This window comes from Dermacentor andersoni, chromosome 5 (assembly GCF_023375885.2).
Source record: "Dermacentor andersoni chromosome 5, qqDerAnde1_hic_scaffold, whole genome shotgun sequence".
NCBI lineage: Eukaryota > Metazoa > Arthropoda > Arachnida > Ixodida > Ixodidae > Dermacentor > Dermacentor andersoni.
This window is the reverse complement of record NC_092818.1, coordinates 129,618,411-129,638,423: the sequence shown is the minus strand read 5'-3', so window position 1 is coordinate 129,638,423 and position 20,013 is coordinate 129,618,411. Positions and strand designations below refer to the sequence as shown.

The 20,013-nt window shown below is 43.1% G+C and overlaps 1 protein-coding gene across 2 annotated transcripts in view; it reads right to left on the bottom strand.

Annotated features, from left to right (window-relative positions):
• The window catches only part of LOC126531154 (mitochondrial glutathione transporter SLC25A40-like), a 45,179-nt gene that overhangs the window by 19,279 nt on the left and 5,887 nt on the right, over positions 1-20,013 (bottom strand). For both annotated transcript variants that reach the window (XM_055070990.2, XM_050178574.3), the window contains exons 3-6: positions 19,874-19,941; positions 18,825-18,952; positions 10,207-10,281; positions 8,457-8,555 (exon numbers count right to left, since the gene is read on the bottom strand). In XM_055070990.2, the coding sequence (XP_054926965.1) occupies positions 8,457-8,555; positions 10,207-10,281; positions 18,825-18,952; positions 19,874-19,941 (370 nt within the window). The remainder of the gene's footprint in view (positions 1-8,456; positions 8,556-10,206; positions 10,282-18,824; positions 18,953-19,873; positions 19,942-20,013) is intronic.

Below are 20,013 nucleotides of genomic sequence, written 5' to 3'. Positions count from 1 at the left end.
CTACTGCATGCGAACAGTGATAGAAAGAAGGTGGAAAGATAAATGGGAGGACCACGGCCCAGCACGGAGGCTGGCTTGGCTAAGGAGCTGCAACCGGGTCAAAGCGAGTGCAAGTGACGCTGCCCCATTGCCTTTCCCCTTGGATTTTTGAAGTCGAGATTTTGAAATATCTGGAGTCCAGTGCAAGAACTTCTTGAGATAAGTGGTGGAAACACATGGGTTGACACCATGGCCGGAAAAAAACTTCAGCTTAACTGACATTTCGAGTTAATGAGGGTTTGCTGCCTACAGAAAGAAAATGGAAGTAAAGAGAGAAAGACAGGGAGGTCAGCCAGTGTATAGACAAGCTGCTACTCTGTGCTGGGGTAAGGAGGTAAAGAAAACAGAGCTTGTGCATGTTCACGATGGTTTCACTGCCATTAACAGAAAATGAACAACCTCATAAGACACTCGCAGGCTCAGAAAGTTGTGGTGCCCCCATACTTTGCATTGCATTTGCCCGAATGTGTGCACGGGATATGAACAAGGTGGGAACGTAGGCAAAAGCACAGGGTCAATGCAAGCATTTGGCTAAACACTAGATTGCATTCCTTTGTGGATTTTCCACTTGGGGACAATCTGCACAAACACCAATGTGTCCTGGCAAGTTGTAGCAGTCAAGCAGAAGCACACGCCTTTGCAAGAGTAAAGAAAGAATGTAAGTAATGCAAGAAACAAGAAGGCACTGCCTTCACTAAGAACTTCGAGCGGATGATGCTGGTACATCTGCAACCATTATGTCTGCTGTTCCAGTTCACCTTGATGCGCAATGGTCATGAAATATTCTTTGCATGCAATTGTTTTCGTGCTGTTGCTTGACAATGCTTGGCAGAATTTCAGGTCATGCTGCATAGTTAGTAAAAGAAAACTATTCTGAGCCACCATGATAGTTCCAAGTCACTAGCACAAATAGCAAGTCATAGGCATTACCGCCCTCAAATTGTCGTCCAAATTACCAGTACTGCCAGATACACCTTGAATGCTGAGTGTTGTACGCACTGAAAGACACTGACACCTACCAGAATGTTCCTGGTAGGGGTGTGCAAACACCGAATAGTAGATTTTGAATTGAATATCGAATATCAGAAAATGTTCCACAAAATTTAATGGTTACAAATTATGAGAAAGAAAATATGGTGCTGCAGATGCTAGGGAGTCTCCTAGCATTGTATAAGAATGCAGCCACCTATCAGTAACATTACTTAGGTACTGGTCAGCCTACTGTTTGAGTGAACACACGAGCGCATGGCTTGTACTCAGCGCAGCGCCAGGTGCAGGAAGCTGTGAAAACCAAGCGTATGCATGAAATGCTGAAAAGGCAGCGCATCCCTGCATCCTCTGCTACTGAACCACCCCTTTTCATCGACCATGCGAATGCCCATCATGTGGAACAAACTCGGAAAACATTTTATTCTGAGCACTTCCACCCGTGACACATACAAAACATATAAGTATACCCATTTATACGGGTGTGATGTAGAGTGCAAGAAGCAGCAACAGAACCATTTCTTTTCGCAATTTCCTTTTCTTATTCGTCAGTGCCAGGTTTACACACCAAATAAGACCTCCCAGTCATTTAAATCATTGACCCCAATGTAGCCAGGCATCACCAATCATGCCATGCATGACAGTGCCAAAAGCAAGCTGCTCACGGTGCAAATTGTTGGTGTTGAGTTGCACCCCACTCCATTTGCAAAACGAATGCATTTTGGCCTATCATGCCATAACGCCCGAATGCAAAGCTTACATCAAACAATGAGAGCTTGATGTGGCTAAGACTGTTCTAGAAACACATTCCTTTCCATGTTCATAGCCTCCATATGGCTGACTAGTAAAGCTCAACATTACCCCTCTAAATCGTGGTCATCTCAAAAGCAGCACATGACGTGCGCAGGAAAAGCTAAGGGGTGGTTCGGTAGCAGATGACACGCACAATCCACCTTTGCACTGTTCCATGCACGTGCTGGTGTATGGTGTTTCTAGCATTTGGTGCTGTGCTGAGCGTGAGTCATGGGCTCGCCTTTTCCTGCTAACAGTGTATCCACCTGTACAAAGAAATCAGATACACAGTACAGTGCACTCTTATTAATGGGAACACCACATTAATATGCCAACACCGATTACAGCTCAATTCTAGTATATGAAGGTCAGGAAAATATTTTTTTTTATCAATAGAAGTTTTGCTCAATAAAATCAAGTGCTTTTGTTCCTCTGAAACTAATGAATTAGTGAAGTTCTGTTGTACTGTATAACAATGATGTTGTGTCTAAAAGTGAACCCTTGTTTTACGACAATCTTTTATTTATTGCATAGAAATCTTTGCTTTCCAGTTTTACTCCAAAATACAGAAGGGCTATCCCAACTTTATGGCAGGTGGGGTTATTGTAAGGCCAATCTGTGTGACAGACGAAAGGACCGTGCACCACATGATGCGATCACCACTCCACATGTAGCTGGCATTGATGGTAAAGAGCAGATGCCACCTGTGCTGTTTCAGCGTCAGGTTCAGCATGATTTGCCACCTGCCAAAGATTCCAAAATCTGGAGGGTCATGCCAGACTACTAGCAAGCCTTCTTGCAGACAAGCAGAGAAAAAATCCAGAAAGGACTTGGACAATTAACAACAATGCAATCAGACAGGGCAACGTGAATCGCAGTTTTCGTGAAATAACTGTGAACAATGTAAAGGTATCTGGCATCCTTTTAACTGAGTGTTTCAATAAACACTTTGCAAACATGATGGAATCATCAGACAACACGGTAAGCGGCATTGCTGTTAAGAGATGCTATGCATAGCATTTTTCATGAGCCAACTGGCGCCGCTGAAATTTGTTGTACATTTTTTAGCTTAAAAAACAGCAATGCTGTTGATGCAGACGGCATTCAAATCAGACCTATAAAATGTGTAATTGATGTCATCAAAGTCCATCTTGCATTTGTGTTTAACTTGGTTTTGGAATCTGACCATTTTCCAACAGCTATGAAGAAAGCAAGGGTGTCAGTTATTTTGAAAGGTGGTAACCGAAATGACCTAGGGAACTATAGGCCTAGTATTTAAATTTTATCTGCATTTTCAAAGGGTTTAGAAAAGCTGATTACTGCTCGTATTAACGATTTCTTTGCAAAGAATGACATTCTTTCTGATTGTCAACACGGATTCTGCTCGAGCAGGTCAACCAAAAAAGCTTTGTTACGTCAAAAAGCTCTAATAATTAATAACATTGAGGCAAGAAAACTAACGTTGAGTATTCTTATTGATTATAGCAAAGCATTTGATCGTTTAAGTTATCAAATTTTAATAAGTAAAGTAGAAGGATATGGTATCCGTGGTGTAGCGAGTCAGTTGTTTCAATCTTATCTGTCTGGGTGGACGCAGTGTGTTGCTATCAAAAAATAGTGCTCTTCCTATAGGAAAATTAAATCAGGGGTGCCCCAGGGTAGCGTATTGGGTCTGATTTTGTTTAATATCTATGTAAACAATACTTCTGAAATAACAAGTGACGCATCCATTGTACTATACACTGACGATACAAGCCTGTTTGTCTCTGGCAATGATCTTGATGATCTGTTGCAGAGATCTTGCAGCATCCTTTGCAATTTGTCGTATTGGTCTCGTAATAATGCTCTAACAATTAATAGCTCCAAATCAAAGGCCATATTATTCAAAGCAAGAGGCAGGCAATCTTATTTAAATCAAGAATTATTCTCGGATGGTGCGCGTATTGAAACTTTGACCAAATATGAAGTATTGGGCGTTACGTTTTTCAGAAGATATGAACTGGACACACCACATTGGACTAGTTATGAAATCATTGTCACCTGCCACAGGTGTATTATCCCGTTGCCATCATTTTCTTCCGGAAAAAGTAAAGTTGCAGATATATTATGCCTTGTTTGAATCACATCTGAATTATTGTGCACTTGTGTGGGCTACCACCATGAAATGTAATCTTCATGCACTTCTTCAACTTCAACAACGAGCACTTCGACATGTAGCAAATGTACCTTATTTCCATTCTACTGCGCAACTTCTTGATAAATATAACATAATACGAGCAACTAACTTTTATGAATACCGGCTATTGTATCCTTTTCCTTCAGCTCCAAAAATTGTAGAATCATTTTAAAACACAGATCGCCACTTGTATGCGAAAGAAGTGACGTGCGTACCCGCAGCGAAGACAGGTGGTTAGTACCATACAGGCGCCCAAATTATCTCATGCAGTCGCTACGACACACTACCTTCACTGTTAAATAAATTTGGGAAAGAAAATGTTATCGTAAGTACCTTGACACAAAAACAAATTAGAGTGTATTTTTGTAAGCTTGACTGAATAGACAAAGATAAACGCAATTTATAGTTCACATTCAATAGTGTATGTAATATCCGTATGCGCTCAGTATTTTCATAAACCAATGTATCATAACACTTGTACGTCCTAGACATGTTGTCTGTGGTGCTTATTTTTGAAATGTGATCTCTTGGAATCTACAGTGAAACCTCGTTAAACCGTAATTGGCCAGGGCTCGGGAACAGTAGGTACTAAACGGTAGTACTGCTTAATAGAAATAGCGTGAGATCAGCCACTTACTTGTCAAGAATGCAACTATGAAAATGTGAGATGAAAGGGCAGAAAACATGCAGTATTTATTCACTTTGCGCGACGACGGTGGCTTCAAACTCACTCACGCTGCGAGCCAGCTTTTCCATCAGTCCCCTCTTCTCGGCAAACACCCGCATGAAGCTTACATAATGCGCAGCATCTGCCACTGTCAGGCCTGAATCGCCTATGCTGTCACTTTCCGTGTCATCCTCATCACTGTCGTTAGGCAACACTTTGGTAATAACAGAGGCAACAATGGCAAAAAGTCGAACCTCGTAGCCAACGCATTTTTGTAGTCGCAGCAGTATTGCCGACCAACTTTTCCTTTGCATTCCAAATGCCACACGCCGTAGTAAACGGTAGATCCCACTCACGTGCCATCACTGACTTCTTCATGCCATATTCGACAGCACAAACGATGTCCGATTTTTCTTCTATGTTGCCTGAGCTTGTGCGACGCGGGCCACAACGCTCAGACTCTGGCACAGCGCCGAAATGGTGTTGATGTTGGTGTGGCTGCACCTTTCGAGGTGCCCTCTGTGTTTGTGCTTGGAGGCCGTTCCAATCTCTGAGGCTCATTGTTAAGCCGGGCCAACACACCACCGTGATTTTGTGACGAAAAGTGGAAACACTACATGTTAACTGATACATACACAATAAGCTGGTACGATTTATGCAGATATAAAACGCATTATGTTCAATGGCAGCTGAGTTGGGGATTTGACTTTACTACTTTTAAAACGAAGCTATTGTTTAAGTGGGTACGGTTTAACAAGGTTTCACTGTATAATACAATATGCACTTTCGGTTTGTTGCTCATTAAGAGTAACAGATTTTTTATATAAATATCGTATTTACTCGCATAATGATCGCACTCGCGTAATGATTGCACCCCTAAATTTTGTCGTCAAAATTCGATTTTTTTCCCCTTCCCCGTGTAATGATCGCACCCTGCACTTGTCGCAGCGATATGTCGTGTGCCGAGTCTAGCTAATGATGATTGCACTTACCATCTGTCGAATGCTACGCAAATAACTCTTGAAGACATACCAAGCGGTCTGCACGCACCCAACATTCTTAAGCAGATGCCCCATTTCATTCCTTTCATCACTTTCCGCACTGCCATGAAAAAAAAAAAAATACAACCAAACTTGCCTTGGCTCTATTATTTGTAGGCTTCATAATGGTTTTGCTGAATAACAACAACACAAAGGGTGCCTTTCGATTCTTCTCGTCTGCACTCGTGGGCACCCAACAAATCACGATCGGCAACTATAGTGGCCACGTTTACACTGATACGTTAGAAGTGTACCCATTCGTATGCCGATGCTTGAAACGCAGCTAAAATATTCGCTCACCCTTAACGGAAACATGCCGTGTTAGGATAGCAGTGAAAACAAATGCCTCAGTTTCCGCAGGGTGCCTGTCACATGTTTCTATGTCACTGGCAGCTAAGCGCACCCATCTCTGTTTCTAGAAGTCCCCTCAAAGTGGACATGGCTACGTTATTGTCACAAGCTTGCTGATATTAACGACAATATTCATTACTGATACGGAAGAAACTGTTTCAATGCGGGTAATGTACTCACGAGAAAAAAAGAAATCGCATTCGGCGCGTTCGGCTTGCTCCTCCAGCCGCCATTTTTTTTGGTGTCCCGCACTGACAGCTTGTCATCTGCTTGTCATCCCGCAGCAAATGCAGGATGAAAAAAGGCATCGTTTCTTTTTGTGGGAAATTTAACCCGCCTAATAATTGCACCCCTGAATTTGCATCAATTTTCTTGACAAAAAAGTGCGATCATTATGCGAGTAAATATGGTACTAAATATAATTATCTGAAAAGATTAATGTTTCCTTTCATGTTGCACATTTCTTTTGCCATTTTGTAATTGTATATCCTAATAGATGAGTGTTTCATATGTTGTTTCAACAAAGTTTGTTGGAAATAAAAACATCTCTGATTTCTGAAGTTCGCGAGACGCTCACTGCCCCCTGCACTCCCCTCCCCATTTACCCGTCGTCTGCACAAGTGCATGCACCCAGCCATGACACTTTCGCACCCGTCGCGTAAATCCAAAGCTAGTCTTGTGACAGGTTGCTCAAAGTTAGAAAAAGAGAGGCCAATGTGCATCTATGAACGGCGTCGAGAGCGAGAGGCTGCCATACGGTTTGTCAGAAAGATGGCGGCCATTAACAACATTGTTGCCATTCCATGCACTCGCTTTTATTTGTGAGCCGGCTTGTATGCATTTTGAGTGTCGTGTGGCCGCTGTGAATAGACCTGCATTGAATCAGCACTATACCATAACTTTAATCACCAATGCTCGATGAAACAGTGCTGATAAGGCCTAATGGCCTCCGGCAGTGTGGTTGTGACAAAACTTCACCACTGGGGAATGCGGAAACAGGCTGTAAGCCGTCGCGCAATGTTCGCCGCTAAGATGTCCGTACGGGTGGCTCATCAGTGATTGGTATTGAGACCCCACGTGTGAGTTAGATTGATGGCTCTTGAAGTGGGCTCCTAAGTGAACATGACCTGCACATGCCTATTGGCAGGTAATCAGCCCTATCTTTGTACATGGGTTCGCACCTAATGAAATAGATGCTGCTTTTGTTGCCATTCCCTCTTTATGCGTTGCATTATCATTTCGATCGGACCTGCTGACTCAGACAAACCTTGTACTGAAAGGAGCCGACCTGGCTGATGCAGCACCGTTCTGTGAATTGCGGCGTTTTGGCACTGTGCGCGCTATTGCCCCATTGGGCCAACATCGGGGAGTGCTTACAGTGACTAAGTCTGCTGCCACATCAGCTGGGGCAGCCCTTCTATGGTGCACTCGGTGCTCCTTTTGCATTAAAAACGAAGTGTAATGCTCGCACGAGGGAGTCTGCAGTGCATGCAACATGTGGCACTGCATGGGTCTCTACACCAAAAATTTTGTATATCTGAAAAAACGAATAGTAGATATTCGATTTGCGAATCTAATTATGCAAATGCTCACTATTTAAATCGATTTGGTGATAATCAAGCATTCGCACATCTCTAGTTTCTGGCGCTCAAAGCTAGGGTGCAGCGTATGCACACTCCAGTCATGTAAAGAGAGAGAAAGAGAGATGCTGTATGTAATGAAAATCTGGAAATGTTTGTCTGGCTGATAACCTGGCATCATACACCAGGTGTTAGATGAAAAATAGTGATTACGCATGTACAAACGATACACAACCGCAGATACATGCACAGACTAAAACTGTTCATAAAGTCTCATTAAGTTCTGCAGCTCTCAAAAATATTAGCTGTTCCATCATTACATGCAATTGCAAAGAAGTGTTCTCGCCGGGCCAGGAATGTCTCGCAGATTCAAGCTAGGGTTGCACTACAAATGCAGCAGAGCATTCAGAGGTTGTCTGTATGATGAGAGATTAGCAACAACTGAGTTACATAAAACATGCTGCGAGTCCACAGGTCCATTGCACACTGAACACATCGGTGGGTCTAAGAACTGAAGTTTTCATTTGAAGTAGTTCGTGTAAGCCCCGCTGAGCTTGATGTGGTGAAGATATGCCTGGACCTTGCCCACTTTGAAAAGGGGGTCAATATGGAACATTCGCATCACGCCCCACAGAACAATTGTGAATGCCATGCAATAGCAGAGACCAACGTCACAGCATCTTTGAAAAATATGATTTAAGCTGACTCCATTGAATTGCTATGTGCAGCTCTGGCAAGGCCGTCATTATGAACATTGCCTTGCATGTGAAAGGACGATAGAAGAGACAATTATTTGTTACGCACATTCCTTATCTAGCACTTACAAGAGAAAGGAACGTCCCTCAGAAGTGTTGGTCCAAGGCCTACGTAGAGTGATAGTAAACCCCTGGTCTTGACAAGGTTCTTCACAGCTTGTCCTATTTCTGCAGAAAACAGCAAAATATGAAGGAGAAAGTGACACACTGTCATTCCCAACAAATACTTAATTTGCCAAAAAAATGAATTAGCAACAAGTACGACAACTGAGAGTGCCTTGAACCACACTGAAACTTGCACTGTAGTGTTAGAGCCCTTGCTCACTACTAAGTAGAGTTGCAACCTCGCAGAATTTTTACTAGGTCAGGGAGTCTTAAAGCTTGTTCAGTGGCAAAGATGCATGCTTAGCAGATGGCTGAATTCAAATGAAAGCTTTTTTTGGACAATTTCTTACACAGCTTTAAAACTACTGAGCAAACTCTAATGGATTTTGAATCCTTTTTTTTTGTCCAAAATCTTTGCAATTCAACATGGCAATGGTAATTTTCAGAGTTCATCATTGTTCACAGGATTTTTCTGGTTTGTGAATGTAAACAAATGCCACATCATAATGTTTTAGATATATACCTTCATTGTATCCAGCAATGTCTTGCACACATGCGCTAATTAGAAGTGCCTGTAGTCTATGTTTGACTACATCACTCATCAAAACCTCTGGAAGCAGACTTTTAAATAATAAAATTAACAGGTTGATTCACAAAAAGACATTTACCGAAATCTAGAAAGCTTCCAGTGCCACTTTAGTGCAACCTTTAAAAAAAAATGCAACATTGTTTTCTATACACCCTGCTTTCTTCTGCTCCTATCCATGTTCTATGTCATATGGGGCTGCCGCCTTGTTGATGCATACTATGAGTAATATTAATATCCTATATGTTATTTCTAGGCAGAATGGCCTTTCTCCAATCTATCTTGCATCTTGTTTTAAGACAAACCTCGTTTCCTGAGCTAGCAATAATCTTTAAGACTGAGAAGGTGTGCAATTATGATTTCTCGGAAACAGTACCTTGGCATCTTCAGCCTTTAAAAATATGTCTTCCAAAGATCCTGAAGTATGATGGCTAATCACATAAGAAATTCAGTCATTCAGCACTACACAAGTAGTTTCAACATGCAAAATTGGTGAATTTGCGACCGACACATGGAGCCAGCCCTCTCAAATTTCTGCTGTCTTGATTACTTGGAAAGCTGCCTTCAAATGCCCATCGATCAGGTCATACATACTAAAGTTGCTCAAAGAATCATGTGCAATGCTACTGCAGTTGGCTCTGGGTTAATTTCCATCGTTCTTTAACCACCAGCTAAATCTAAGGCACACCAGTGCTTTTGCATTCTGTTGCCGTTGGAATGTGATCATCATAACCAGGAATTGATTTTACTACCCCATACACTGCCGAGTTCTAGGCTTTCTGAATTTTTTTTCAAAGCACTGTTTCAGAACATGATTGGAGAATTAGCACATGTGAAACATGACAGACCAAAACGTGCATTTTGGACTGTGACATGACAGCCCTGTCTGCTAAGGCATCGTCGTTCATCTGAATCCTTACTTAGAAACTACCGAGGAACCACTATTTAGTAACATCCGCTCACAACATGTACCAACGAAGCTTATATGAAAACATAACATTATTCGCACTACTGAGTCATAGGAGCCTCCGTTTAATGAAATGATTTCCAGCTTTGTTAAATTGATATCCCTACCATTTAATGCTTGTTCTCCAATTAAATAAGGAAACAGAAAAACAATGTACAAACCCATATAGCTAAGCTTCTTGGATTGCATTTTTGTACGAATCATCTCCAAGGGACTTATCACAGTGGCGGAAAACACTGTAACGAGAAAAGAAAACACAACAATTAAAACCACCTCACACATGTGAAACATATTAACAGTGCTATAATGAATACTACAAAGAACACACAGTAAACATGACAAATGCCCATCCGGAATACTCAAAAAGAAAATTATGGGGTTTTACGTGCCAAAACCACTTTCTGATTATGAGGCACGCCATAGTGGAGGACTCCGGAAATTTTGACCAGCTGGGGTTCTTAATGTGCACCTAAACTACTTCCATTTCTTTTCGTTTCTTTTTGGTTTCCCTTCCTTTCTTTTTTTTTTCTTCCTCCTTTTTAATGTCCTTTCTTTTAGTTTATCACTGTACGGGAACCCTCCTAACATGTATATATATATATATATATATATATATATATATATATATATATCCTCAATAATGTATGGCCACACACATGTGCAGGTCATAAATACCAGGTTCTCTAGCCGAGTGCCATCCGTGCGGTATAACCGAGCTCAGATTGGTCCACCTTGACTGATCAAATAAGGCACCACTGTAGGTTAAATGAGGCGTACAACTCCTGCGGGACCCACCGTGGTTGCTCAGTGGCTATGGTGTTAGACTGCTGAGCACGAGGTTGCGGGACCGAATCCCGGCCACGGCGGCCGCATTTCAATAGGGGCGAAATGCGAAAACACCCGTGTACTTAGATTTAGGAGCACGTTAAAGAACCCCAGGTGGTCGAAATTTCCGGAGTCCTCCACTACGGCGTGCCTCATAATCAGAAAGTGGTTTTGGCACGTAAAACCCCATAATTTAATTTTTAATTTAACTCCTGCAGGGGCGGTAGAGTATCCGCCTTCCGTGCAAGAGGACCGTGGTTCAAATCCCGGTGCCGCGCAATTCTCCACCGGAAAATACAAAAAAAAAAAACGTGTGTTGAGAAAATTGCACAAACAGGCCTGGAGTGCGGCCTGATCCCGGTGACCAGAACCGGTAATGCACTCTCTCACCAGAGCAGGATTGGCCGTCCTGGTGCAGTACTTGGCCACAACCTCCTATATGAATACAACAATCAAACCCCGGCCCTCAGTCTCCAGCAGCCGCGAAGCAACTGACCACAGCGGCGGTCAGATCTGTGACGCAGCAGAGGGTGCTAAGAATACCTGGCTCCGGACGGGCCGCCATTGGAATCTGAACCTGGCAACGTTTAACGTTAGAACGTTATCTAGTGAGGCGAGTCTAGCAGTGTTATTGGAGGAATTAGAGGGTAGTAAATGGGATATAATAGGGCTCAGTGAGGTTAGGAGGACAAAAGAAGCATATACAGTGCTAAAAAGCGGGCACGTACTGTGCTACCGGGGCTTAGCGCAGAGACGAGAACTAGGAGTCGGATTCCTGATTAATAAGGATATAGCTGGTAACATACAGGAATTCTATAGCATTAACGAGAGGGTGGCAGGTCTTGTTGTGAAACTTAATAAGAGGTACAAATTGAAGGTCATACAGGTCTACGCCCCTACATCCAGTCATGATGACTAGGAAGTCGAAAGCTTTTATGAAGACGTGGAATCGGCGATGGGTAAAGTCAAAACAAAATACACTATACTGATGGGCGACTTCAATGCCAGGGTAGGCAAGAAGCAGGCTGGAGACAAGTCAGTGGGGGAATATGGCATAGGCTCTAGGAATAGCATAGGATAGCTATTAGTAGAGTTTGCAGAACAGAATAATATGCGGATAATGAATACCTTTTTCCGCAAGCGGGTTAGCCGAAAGTGGACGTGGAGGAGCCCGAACGGTGAGACTAGAAATGAAATCGACTTCATACTCTGCGCGAACCCTGGCATCATACAAGATGTAGACGTGCTCAGCAAGGTGCGCTGCAGTGACCATAGGATGGTAAGAACTCGAATTAGCCTTGACTTGAGGAGGGAACGGAAGAAACTGGTACATAAGAAGCCAATCAATGAGTTAGCGGTAAGAGGGAAACTAGAGGAATTACGGATCAAGCTACAGAACAGGTATTCGGCTTTAACTCAGGAAGAGGACCTTAGTGTTGAAGCAATGAACGACAATCTTATGGGCATCATTAAGGAGTGCGCAATAGAAGTCGGTGGGAACGCCGTTAGACAGACCAGTAAGCTATCGCAGGAGACAAAAGATCTGTTCAAGAAACGCCAATGTATGAAAGCCTCTAACCCTACAGCTAGAATAGAACTGGCAGAACTTTCTAAGTTAATCAACAAGCGTAAGACAGCTGACATAAGAAACTATAATATAGATAGAATTGAACAGGCTCTCAGGAACGGAGGAAGCCTAAAAGCAGTGAAGAAGAAACTAGGAATAGGCAAGAATCAGATGTATGCATTAAGAGACAAAGCCGGCAATATCGTTACTAATATGGACGAGATAGTTCAAGTAGCTGAGGAGTTCTATAGAGATTTATACAGTACCAGTAACACCCACGACGATAAGGTGAGAGAGAATAGTCTAGAGGAACTTGAAATCCCACAAGTAACGCCGGAAGAGGTAAAGAACGCCTTGGGAGCTATGCAAAGGGGGAAGGCAGCTGGGGAGGATCAGGTAACAGCAGATTTGTTGAAGGATGGTGGGAACACTGTCCTAGAAAGACTGGCCACCCTATATACACAATGCCTCATGACCTCGAACGTACCGGAATCTTGGAAGAACGCTAACATAATCCTAATCCATAAGAAAGGGGACGCCAAAGACTTGAAAAATTATAGACCGATCAGCTTACTGTCCGTTGCCTACAAAGTATTTACTAAGATAATCGCAAATAGAATCAGGAATACGTTATACTTCTGTCAACCAAAGGACCAGGTAGGATTCCGTAAAGGCTACTCAACAATAGACCATATTCACACTATCAATCAGGTGATAGAGAAATGTGCGGAATATAACCAACCCTTATATATAGCCTCCATTGGTTACGAAAAAGCGTTAGATTCAGTCAAAACCTCAGCAGTCATCAAGGCATTACGGAATCAGGGTGTAGATGAGCCATATGTAAAAATACTGGAAGATATCTATAGAGGCTCCACAGCCACCGTAGTCCTCCACAAAGAAAGCAACAAAATCCCAATAAAGAAAGGCGTCAGACAGGGAGATATGATCTCTCCAATGCTATTCACAGCATGTTTACAGGAGGTATTCAGAGACCTGGAGTGGGAAGAATTGAGGATAAAAGTTGATGGAGAATACCTTAGCAACTTGCAATTCGCTGATGATATTGCCTTGCTTAGTAACTCAGGAGACCAATTGCAATGCATGCTCACTGACCTGGAGAGGCAAAGCAGAAGGGTGGGTCTGAAAATTAATCTGCAGAAAACTAAAGTAATGTTTAACAGTCTTGGAAGAGAACAGCAGTTTACGATAGGTAGCGAGGCACTGGAAGTAGTAAGGGAATACATCTACTTAGGGCAGATAGTGACCACGGATCCGGATCATGAGACTGAAATAACCAGAGGAATAAGAATGGGCTGGGGTGCGTTGGTAGGCATTCTCAAATCATGAACAGCAGGTTGCCACTATCCCTCAAGAGGAAAGTGTATAACAGCTGTGTGTTACCAGTACTCACGTATGGGGCAGAAACCTCGAGGCTTACGAAAAGGGTTCTGCTGAAGTTGAGGACGACGCAACGAGCTATGGAAAGAAGAATGATGGGTGTAACGTTAAGGGATAAGAAAAGAGCAGATTGGGTGAGGGAACAAACGCATGTAAATGACATCTTAGTTGAAATCAAGAAAAAGAAATGGGCATGGGCAGGACACGTAATGAGGAGGGAAGATAACCGATGGTCATTAAGAGTTACGGAATGGATTCCAAGGGAAGGAAAGCGTAGTAGAGGGCGGCAGAAAGTTAGGTGGGCGGATGACATTAAGACGTTTGCAGGGGCAACATGGCCATAATTAGTACATGACCGGGGTACTTGGAGAAGTATGGGAGAGGCCTTTGCCCTGCAGTGGGCGTAACTAGGCTGATGATGATGATGATGAAATCTAAGTACACGGGTGTTTTTGCATTTCGCCCCCATCGAAATGCGGCCGCCATGGCTGGGATTCGATCCCGTGACCTCGTGCTCAGCAGTCCAACACCATATCCACTGAGCAACCACGGCAACCACTCCAAGATTTTGTGTTATTTCAGTCCTATGAATAGGCATGTTCCACCATACCAGTCACCCAGCCTTCAGCAAGAACACGTGGGAAAAAATAGCACATATGCACTGCTGCTCTGAACCCAACAAACTAGTCACTCTTATGATAGCAGCCGCCCTGCTTGAGCTGGATCCACCCAACAAAAAAAAATCACTGTTATGGAGAAGTCGCCAGGCTTTGCAAGCGCATATTTCTGGTTTTATTTATTTCTGAAAGAAAATACAGATGGAATTCTTCACTCTACGTGGGCTGGGTTTGGGTGGCTGAAGACAACAAATGTCAATTCAGCCAAGATTTTTAAAAAGAAAATACACTGGTGCATAAGGTCTGTTCTATCATCATCACCACCACACCACCACCACCATCATCATCATCATCACAACCACCACGACCACCACGATCTGCCTATTTTATGTCTATAGTAGAATGAAGGCCTCTACAAGTGATCTCTCTCGCACCAGCTGACTCTACCCAAGGCCTGCAAGTTTGCCAGTCCCAGCACCTAACCGTCTGCCGTCTTCGACAGCATTTCCCTTCCCTTGCCACCCATTCTGTTGCTCTTATAGACCACCAGTTATCTGCTTTAGTCATTACGTGACCTGCCCAGCATCATTTCTTCCACTAATCTCAAAGAAGGATACTATCGGCTACATCCATGCTATTGCTCTGATCTATGTTGCTGTTTTCATGTCTCTTAGAGGAGTACTGACACAAACTTTTGAAGTTGAAGCATCTTGGATTGATTTCTGTGCGTACAAACACACAAAATCTACAAAAATATTACTAGCGAGTATGGCTTGCAGCATATTTAAATTCAATTTTAAAGCATGTACAGGCAGTCCACTTCAATGTGCAGCACTATGTGACATCTACATCAACGTGACTGTGTTGTAAACACTGGAGGCATAAATAACAACAACGTTACATCCCAAGTTTTTGTTGCAATAGAGAGTTATAGCTCAGTGGGTTTAGGGGACAGCGGGCCCAGCCGGCGAGCGGAGATGCCACTGCGCATGCGTTGGGGCAGCCAGCGCGTTTATGGAGCGAGCCGCTCACTTGCTGGTACCCTCTCCCCAGCGTAGCATGCACAGCGAACCAACTCTGTTTGTGAAACGAACATGGTGACCACCCGCACAATGGCATGTCGTCGTTGGCGTCTTCAAACGCGGCACTGGCTTGCCTGCAGGCGAGAAAGCCTCGGAGGTGTTTCACCACTGAACAGGACCACTGTCCCTTGCAAGAGATTTCAGCAACGAGGCTGTTTGGTGATGATTTGAAGTGGATGACCACGACTGAGAACCTGAAGTGACTGTGCTGATCTTTTTACAGTAATTCCAACCTCGTTCGTCACGTGGCACAGCAAAGCGCTCCACTCTACTCCACTCGACCGAGCGAGGGATCACTGAGCTATAGCTCACCCTTTCATGTGGCGCTCTGCTGTTGTCCTCACTCGCCTACTGGGCTCACTGGCCACTAAACCCGCTCAGCTATACCTCTCTAATTCTGCCCACCCCGCTACGAGCAGACCGTACTGCTTGTACGTTTGCTCGACCTGGGAGTGGGACTATGGTCACCATGGTAATGTGCGCCTACGCTAGCTGCGCTGCCAGTCTACCTCAGCTGTCACTCGTGGTAAAATGCTGTCCATGTCTTACTCATACATTTCCCACTTAAGCATAGAAAAACAAATTTTATGCTAACCTCTGCTCTTCTCTTACTGAAAATTTGCAGGAAGATAGCATTTTATTGTCCAGATGGTTCAATATAATATAAATATCACTTGGCACTCTTACTTGCCTGGTTTTTAAGAAGAAATAAATTTTGAATTTGCCTTCATCTACAGAGAAGCCAGCTGTTGCCAAGGTGGCACTAGCATAGACTTGTGTCGCGGTCTATTGGCAGCTGCTGAAAGCAAAGCAGAGGGCTGCCATGTGAGAAAGGCAGTTTGCTTAAAGATGCTTACACCTTAAAGTGACTGGCCATGTCTGCGATTCTTACCTGCAAGAAATCGTTGCCATGGCAAGGACATCACGCGGCACATGTATATGTAGATGGAGAAAAACAACTAGCAATAACAAGTCTCGTGCACCGGCATGTGCGGCAGTTTTGTGCGACACAGGACCAGCTGTGTTTACAAAAAAGCCCATGAAATTATGCCCCTCTCAGTGCTCTCTGAAATCAAAACGTGAGCTGGTCGGTATAAACAAGGCTCGAAATATGTAAAAGTAGCTCGCTGAAGCAGACAAGGTTTGCGCTGTGATTATTGGTTCATTAGCAATTTATTTCAACAGAAAAGGCAAGATGCAATATATTTGTGTCAGTATTTCTTTAATATTATGCCTATAACTTTTCAATTCATCCCTGATTGTGCAATTCTTGCTTCTTTTCAACCTTGTTTGTTACCCTTAAAATCTCTAATAAGCCCTATAGGTGAGCACTAAGTACCATATCTCCCACCGGACAAATTTTGTCTGTTGTAGTGTTTAATCTATTATATCGCCTAATCCATTCAGTGCAAAATTGTTTTCGTTCTTGTTACGGCCTACCAAACACATCATCACATATAGTCCATTATATCCAAAAGTCTATTGCATGTGGATCCATAGCATTGTGGATGGTTTGCATTTTCTAAGAGTGGAAATTCTGCATAGCACCAAAACGAAAAAAAATGTCAGGTGGTTTCTCAGGCAATAAATCTAGCACGTCGCAACACTTGCCTACTGCCTTCATGCCCATAAACATAACCTTATACAGGGCCAAAATAATGGTTAAAATTGCAGAGGTAGTACCTATGTTTCATTGTTAAAGCATAGCACTATGCACATAAGAGCTGCACGGTGGGACTGGCAAAAGAATTTTTCGCCAGCTGCTATTCTGTGCTCAGATTCATTAAATCATGCGAACATACGGCTATGCCATCTACTGATAACCACTGTTGCTATCGGCGAGAGAACAAGCATGCGCTGCAGAAACCAGACATGAGGTCAGACTGCTTCCATCTTGTGAACGACATTCTGCAAATACCTTAATATAATATGAGGGGTAATTTTAGGATGGCCCGAAGGAGGGGGGGGAGAAAAGAAAGAAAAAGAAAGAAAGAAATAGACTTCTCTGCATATGACATGTATCACAAACATTTAGCGCATTTCCATGGCACAGCTTTGTTAAGGCCACTCTGCCTGTTCATTCACTCTCACTTTTCCTAAATGAAGCATTGTCAGAGAGGTCCACCTGGACGTGTTCATCTATGTTGTTCAAAGCATCTGATATTCTGCACTTCTTCAGTGTGCCGACATAGTGAGAAGCCAGCACAGCTCACAAAGTGGGTAATGCGGTGCCTACTGGCCTTAGGCACTCATCTCAATGCTGTGATACTGTAGACAAACAAGCACACAAAGTGCATTAAAAGACACAGAAGTAATCCATGTGTTCCATAGTGTAAGAACTGGAAAAGTGCTAGATGTAGCTCACTTCTGGTGAATGAAAGGAATGCACAAACAGACGGCAGTGGAGACAGACGCAGGTGATGTTGTGTCATTGTGTATATAGCATTGTTATATGCACATTGTGCAAAATGCAGCCAGTGTCCATCTATGTGGTGTCATCTGTACGTATTTACAAATTATTATAATCACCACTGTTCCTGAATAGCGATCTTCATCACATCTTGCTGCAGCAGCTCGATGTCCAATTCAAGGTGCAGAGAGCACTGACACTTTATGTAGGCATAGGCTGCCAAGTCTGCCTCAATGCCTGTAAAGGCTTCTTTCTTCGGACCTCGGAAACTCGGCCTCTCCCAACAGCCCGCAAAAAATGCTTATTTTTTGCCACCACCTGCCCGAGCTGCTCCCTGTGGTGACTCTGAACTGCTGAGCCACAGTAGTTTCAGCAGCCTACATTACTCTCTGCCTGTTGCCTTTGTGGAGCACGGCAACAGGGAAATGGAACAATGGTGGGCATGTTCAATAGAATGGTATGCAGGCCTCAGCCAATGTTTTGGCCCGACGGGCACAGATATCCGTAGTTTCAGTTGAGACGGAGATTACGAGCCGAAAATTATGCATGTTCAATGTAAGGAGAACAAGTTTTTTTTTTATTATAAGTGGGTTTTCACGGTAAACTGCAATAATTGCATGCAGTGGCTTGATCCCAGTGTAGGGGCCGATAATGATACAAATCCAGCGACAGATGATGAAGAGCTTCCTGCAAATACTTCATCTGCAACTGCTGACCAACCTGGGTGCCCCAGCTGTCCAATGCAATGGTCGGTGCACGAGGTGGGCAATTTTCAACTATTCGGCAATGTCACTAACAACTGGCAGCAACAGCAAAACAAAATTTTTAGTTGGCCGAAGAGCCAACAGCTATCACAGCAAACTTTAAAAAGCCCTACCTCGAGCAAGGCCACCTGACAGGGCAGGGGCCCAAATGGTCTTGTGTCCGGAGAGACGGTTATTGAAGAACTCACGAATCTGGTCATAGACTGTGAAGTAGATAACAGTGGCAGGCACAGCCATCACCCTGTATAAAAGAGTTTGTTATAAACTATTAGCCACAATCACATAATCATTAAAACAGAAAATGTTGGCTGCGTCAAAGCATCCGAATGCAAGACTCTAAATGTTAGCACTAAGCACATTTGCATGATGGTGGTTTAGTGGTTGCGTGCAATACACAAGCAAATGCAAGCTGAATACGCTGGAAGCAGACAGTGCACTAGATATGGCAGTAGCTAAACTCTAAACTTCATTTGCTTTTAAGTGGGTGTGAAAGCATTGCTGCCATTCCATTAACTGAGGAGAAGGCAAGAAAATGTAAAATTAAAATTTCTGCTTTTCCACAAAAAAGCAAACGTGAATTCTCCTGGTGGCATCAAACTGATTGGGTCTGCCAAAATGTGTAATGTCTGGCCATAACTCTGCAACTCTGTCATGTGTTCAAGTTGAATTTGTCATAGCGAACAATAAAAAACTTCTTCTCCAAGCACATATTATTTTTGACCATAGAGAGTATAAGAGTAAAGATTCATACCTCAAGGAACTTTGCTCAAGAGTTTTCAAGGTAAATGGAAATAAATGTTATCAGAAGAAGTATAAAGAATTGTCACATTTGATTTTGCTTATGATAACAAGATCAGGAAGTTTGCTGAACTGAAAGTACATTTAGCACTTATGATGGTAAAGCCAGTCATTATGAACTTATAGTGTTGAGTGCTGCCTAACATACGGTATGCACGAAGCATACTATTTACAAGCTATAACAGGAGCTCACTTTTATTGATTATTTAAATATTACAAATGCGTTAACATTCTCATCATTGTAGTAAGAAATGAAAAAGAAAATAACATGTATAAGTAACTAAACTTTCTATTCGGACAATAAGAGCCTAAGCGTTAGCTTGATAAGATCTTTACAAAAGACCTGCATCAACTAATAACTCACAAGGTTGGAGGCAAGCCACTCCATAGAGAGGTGACACCTTCGTTTCTTGCTATCTTTATGAATGCATCCTGCAAGTTAGGGACACATTGGCAACAGCTCTCTACAGCTTACATAGTACATTCCTAACCCACATTAACCGA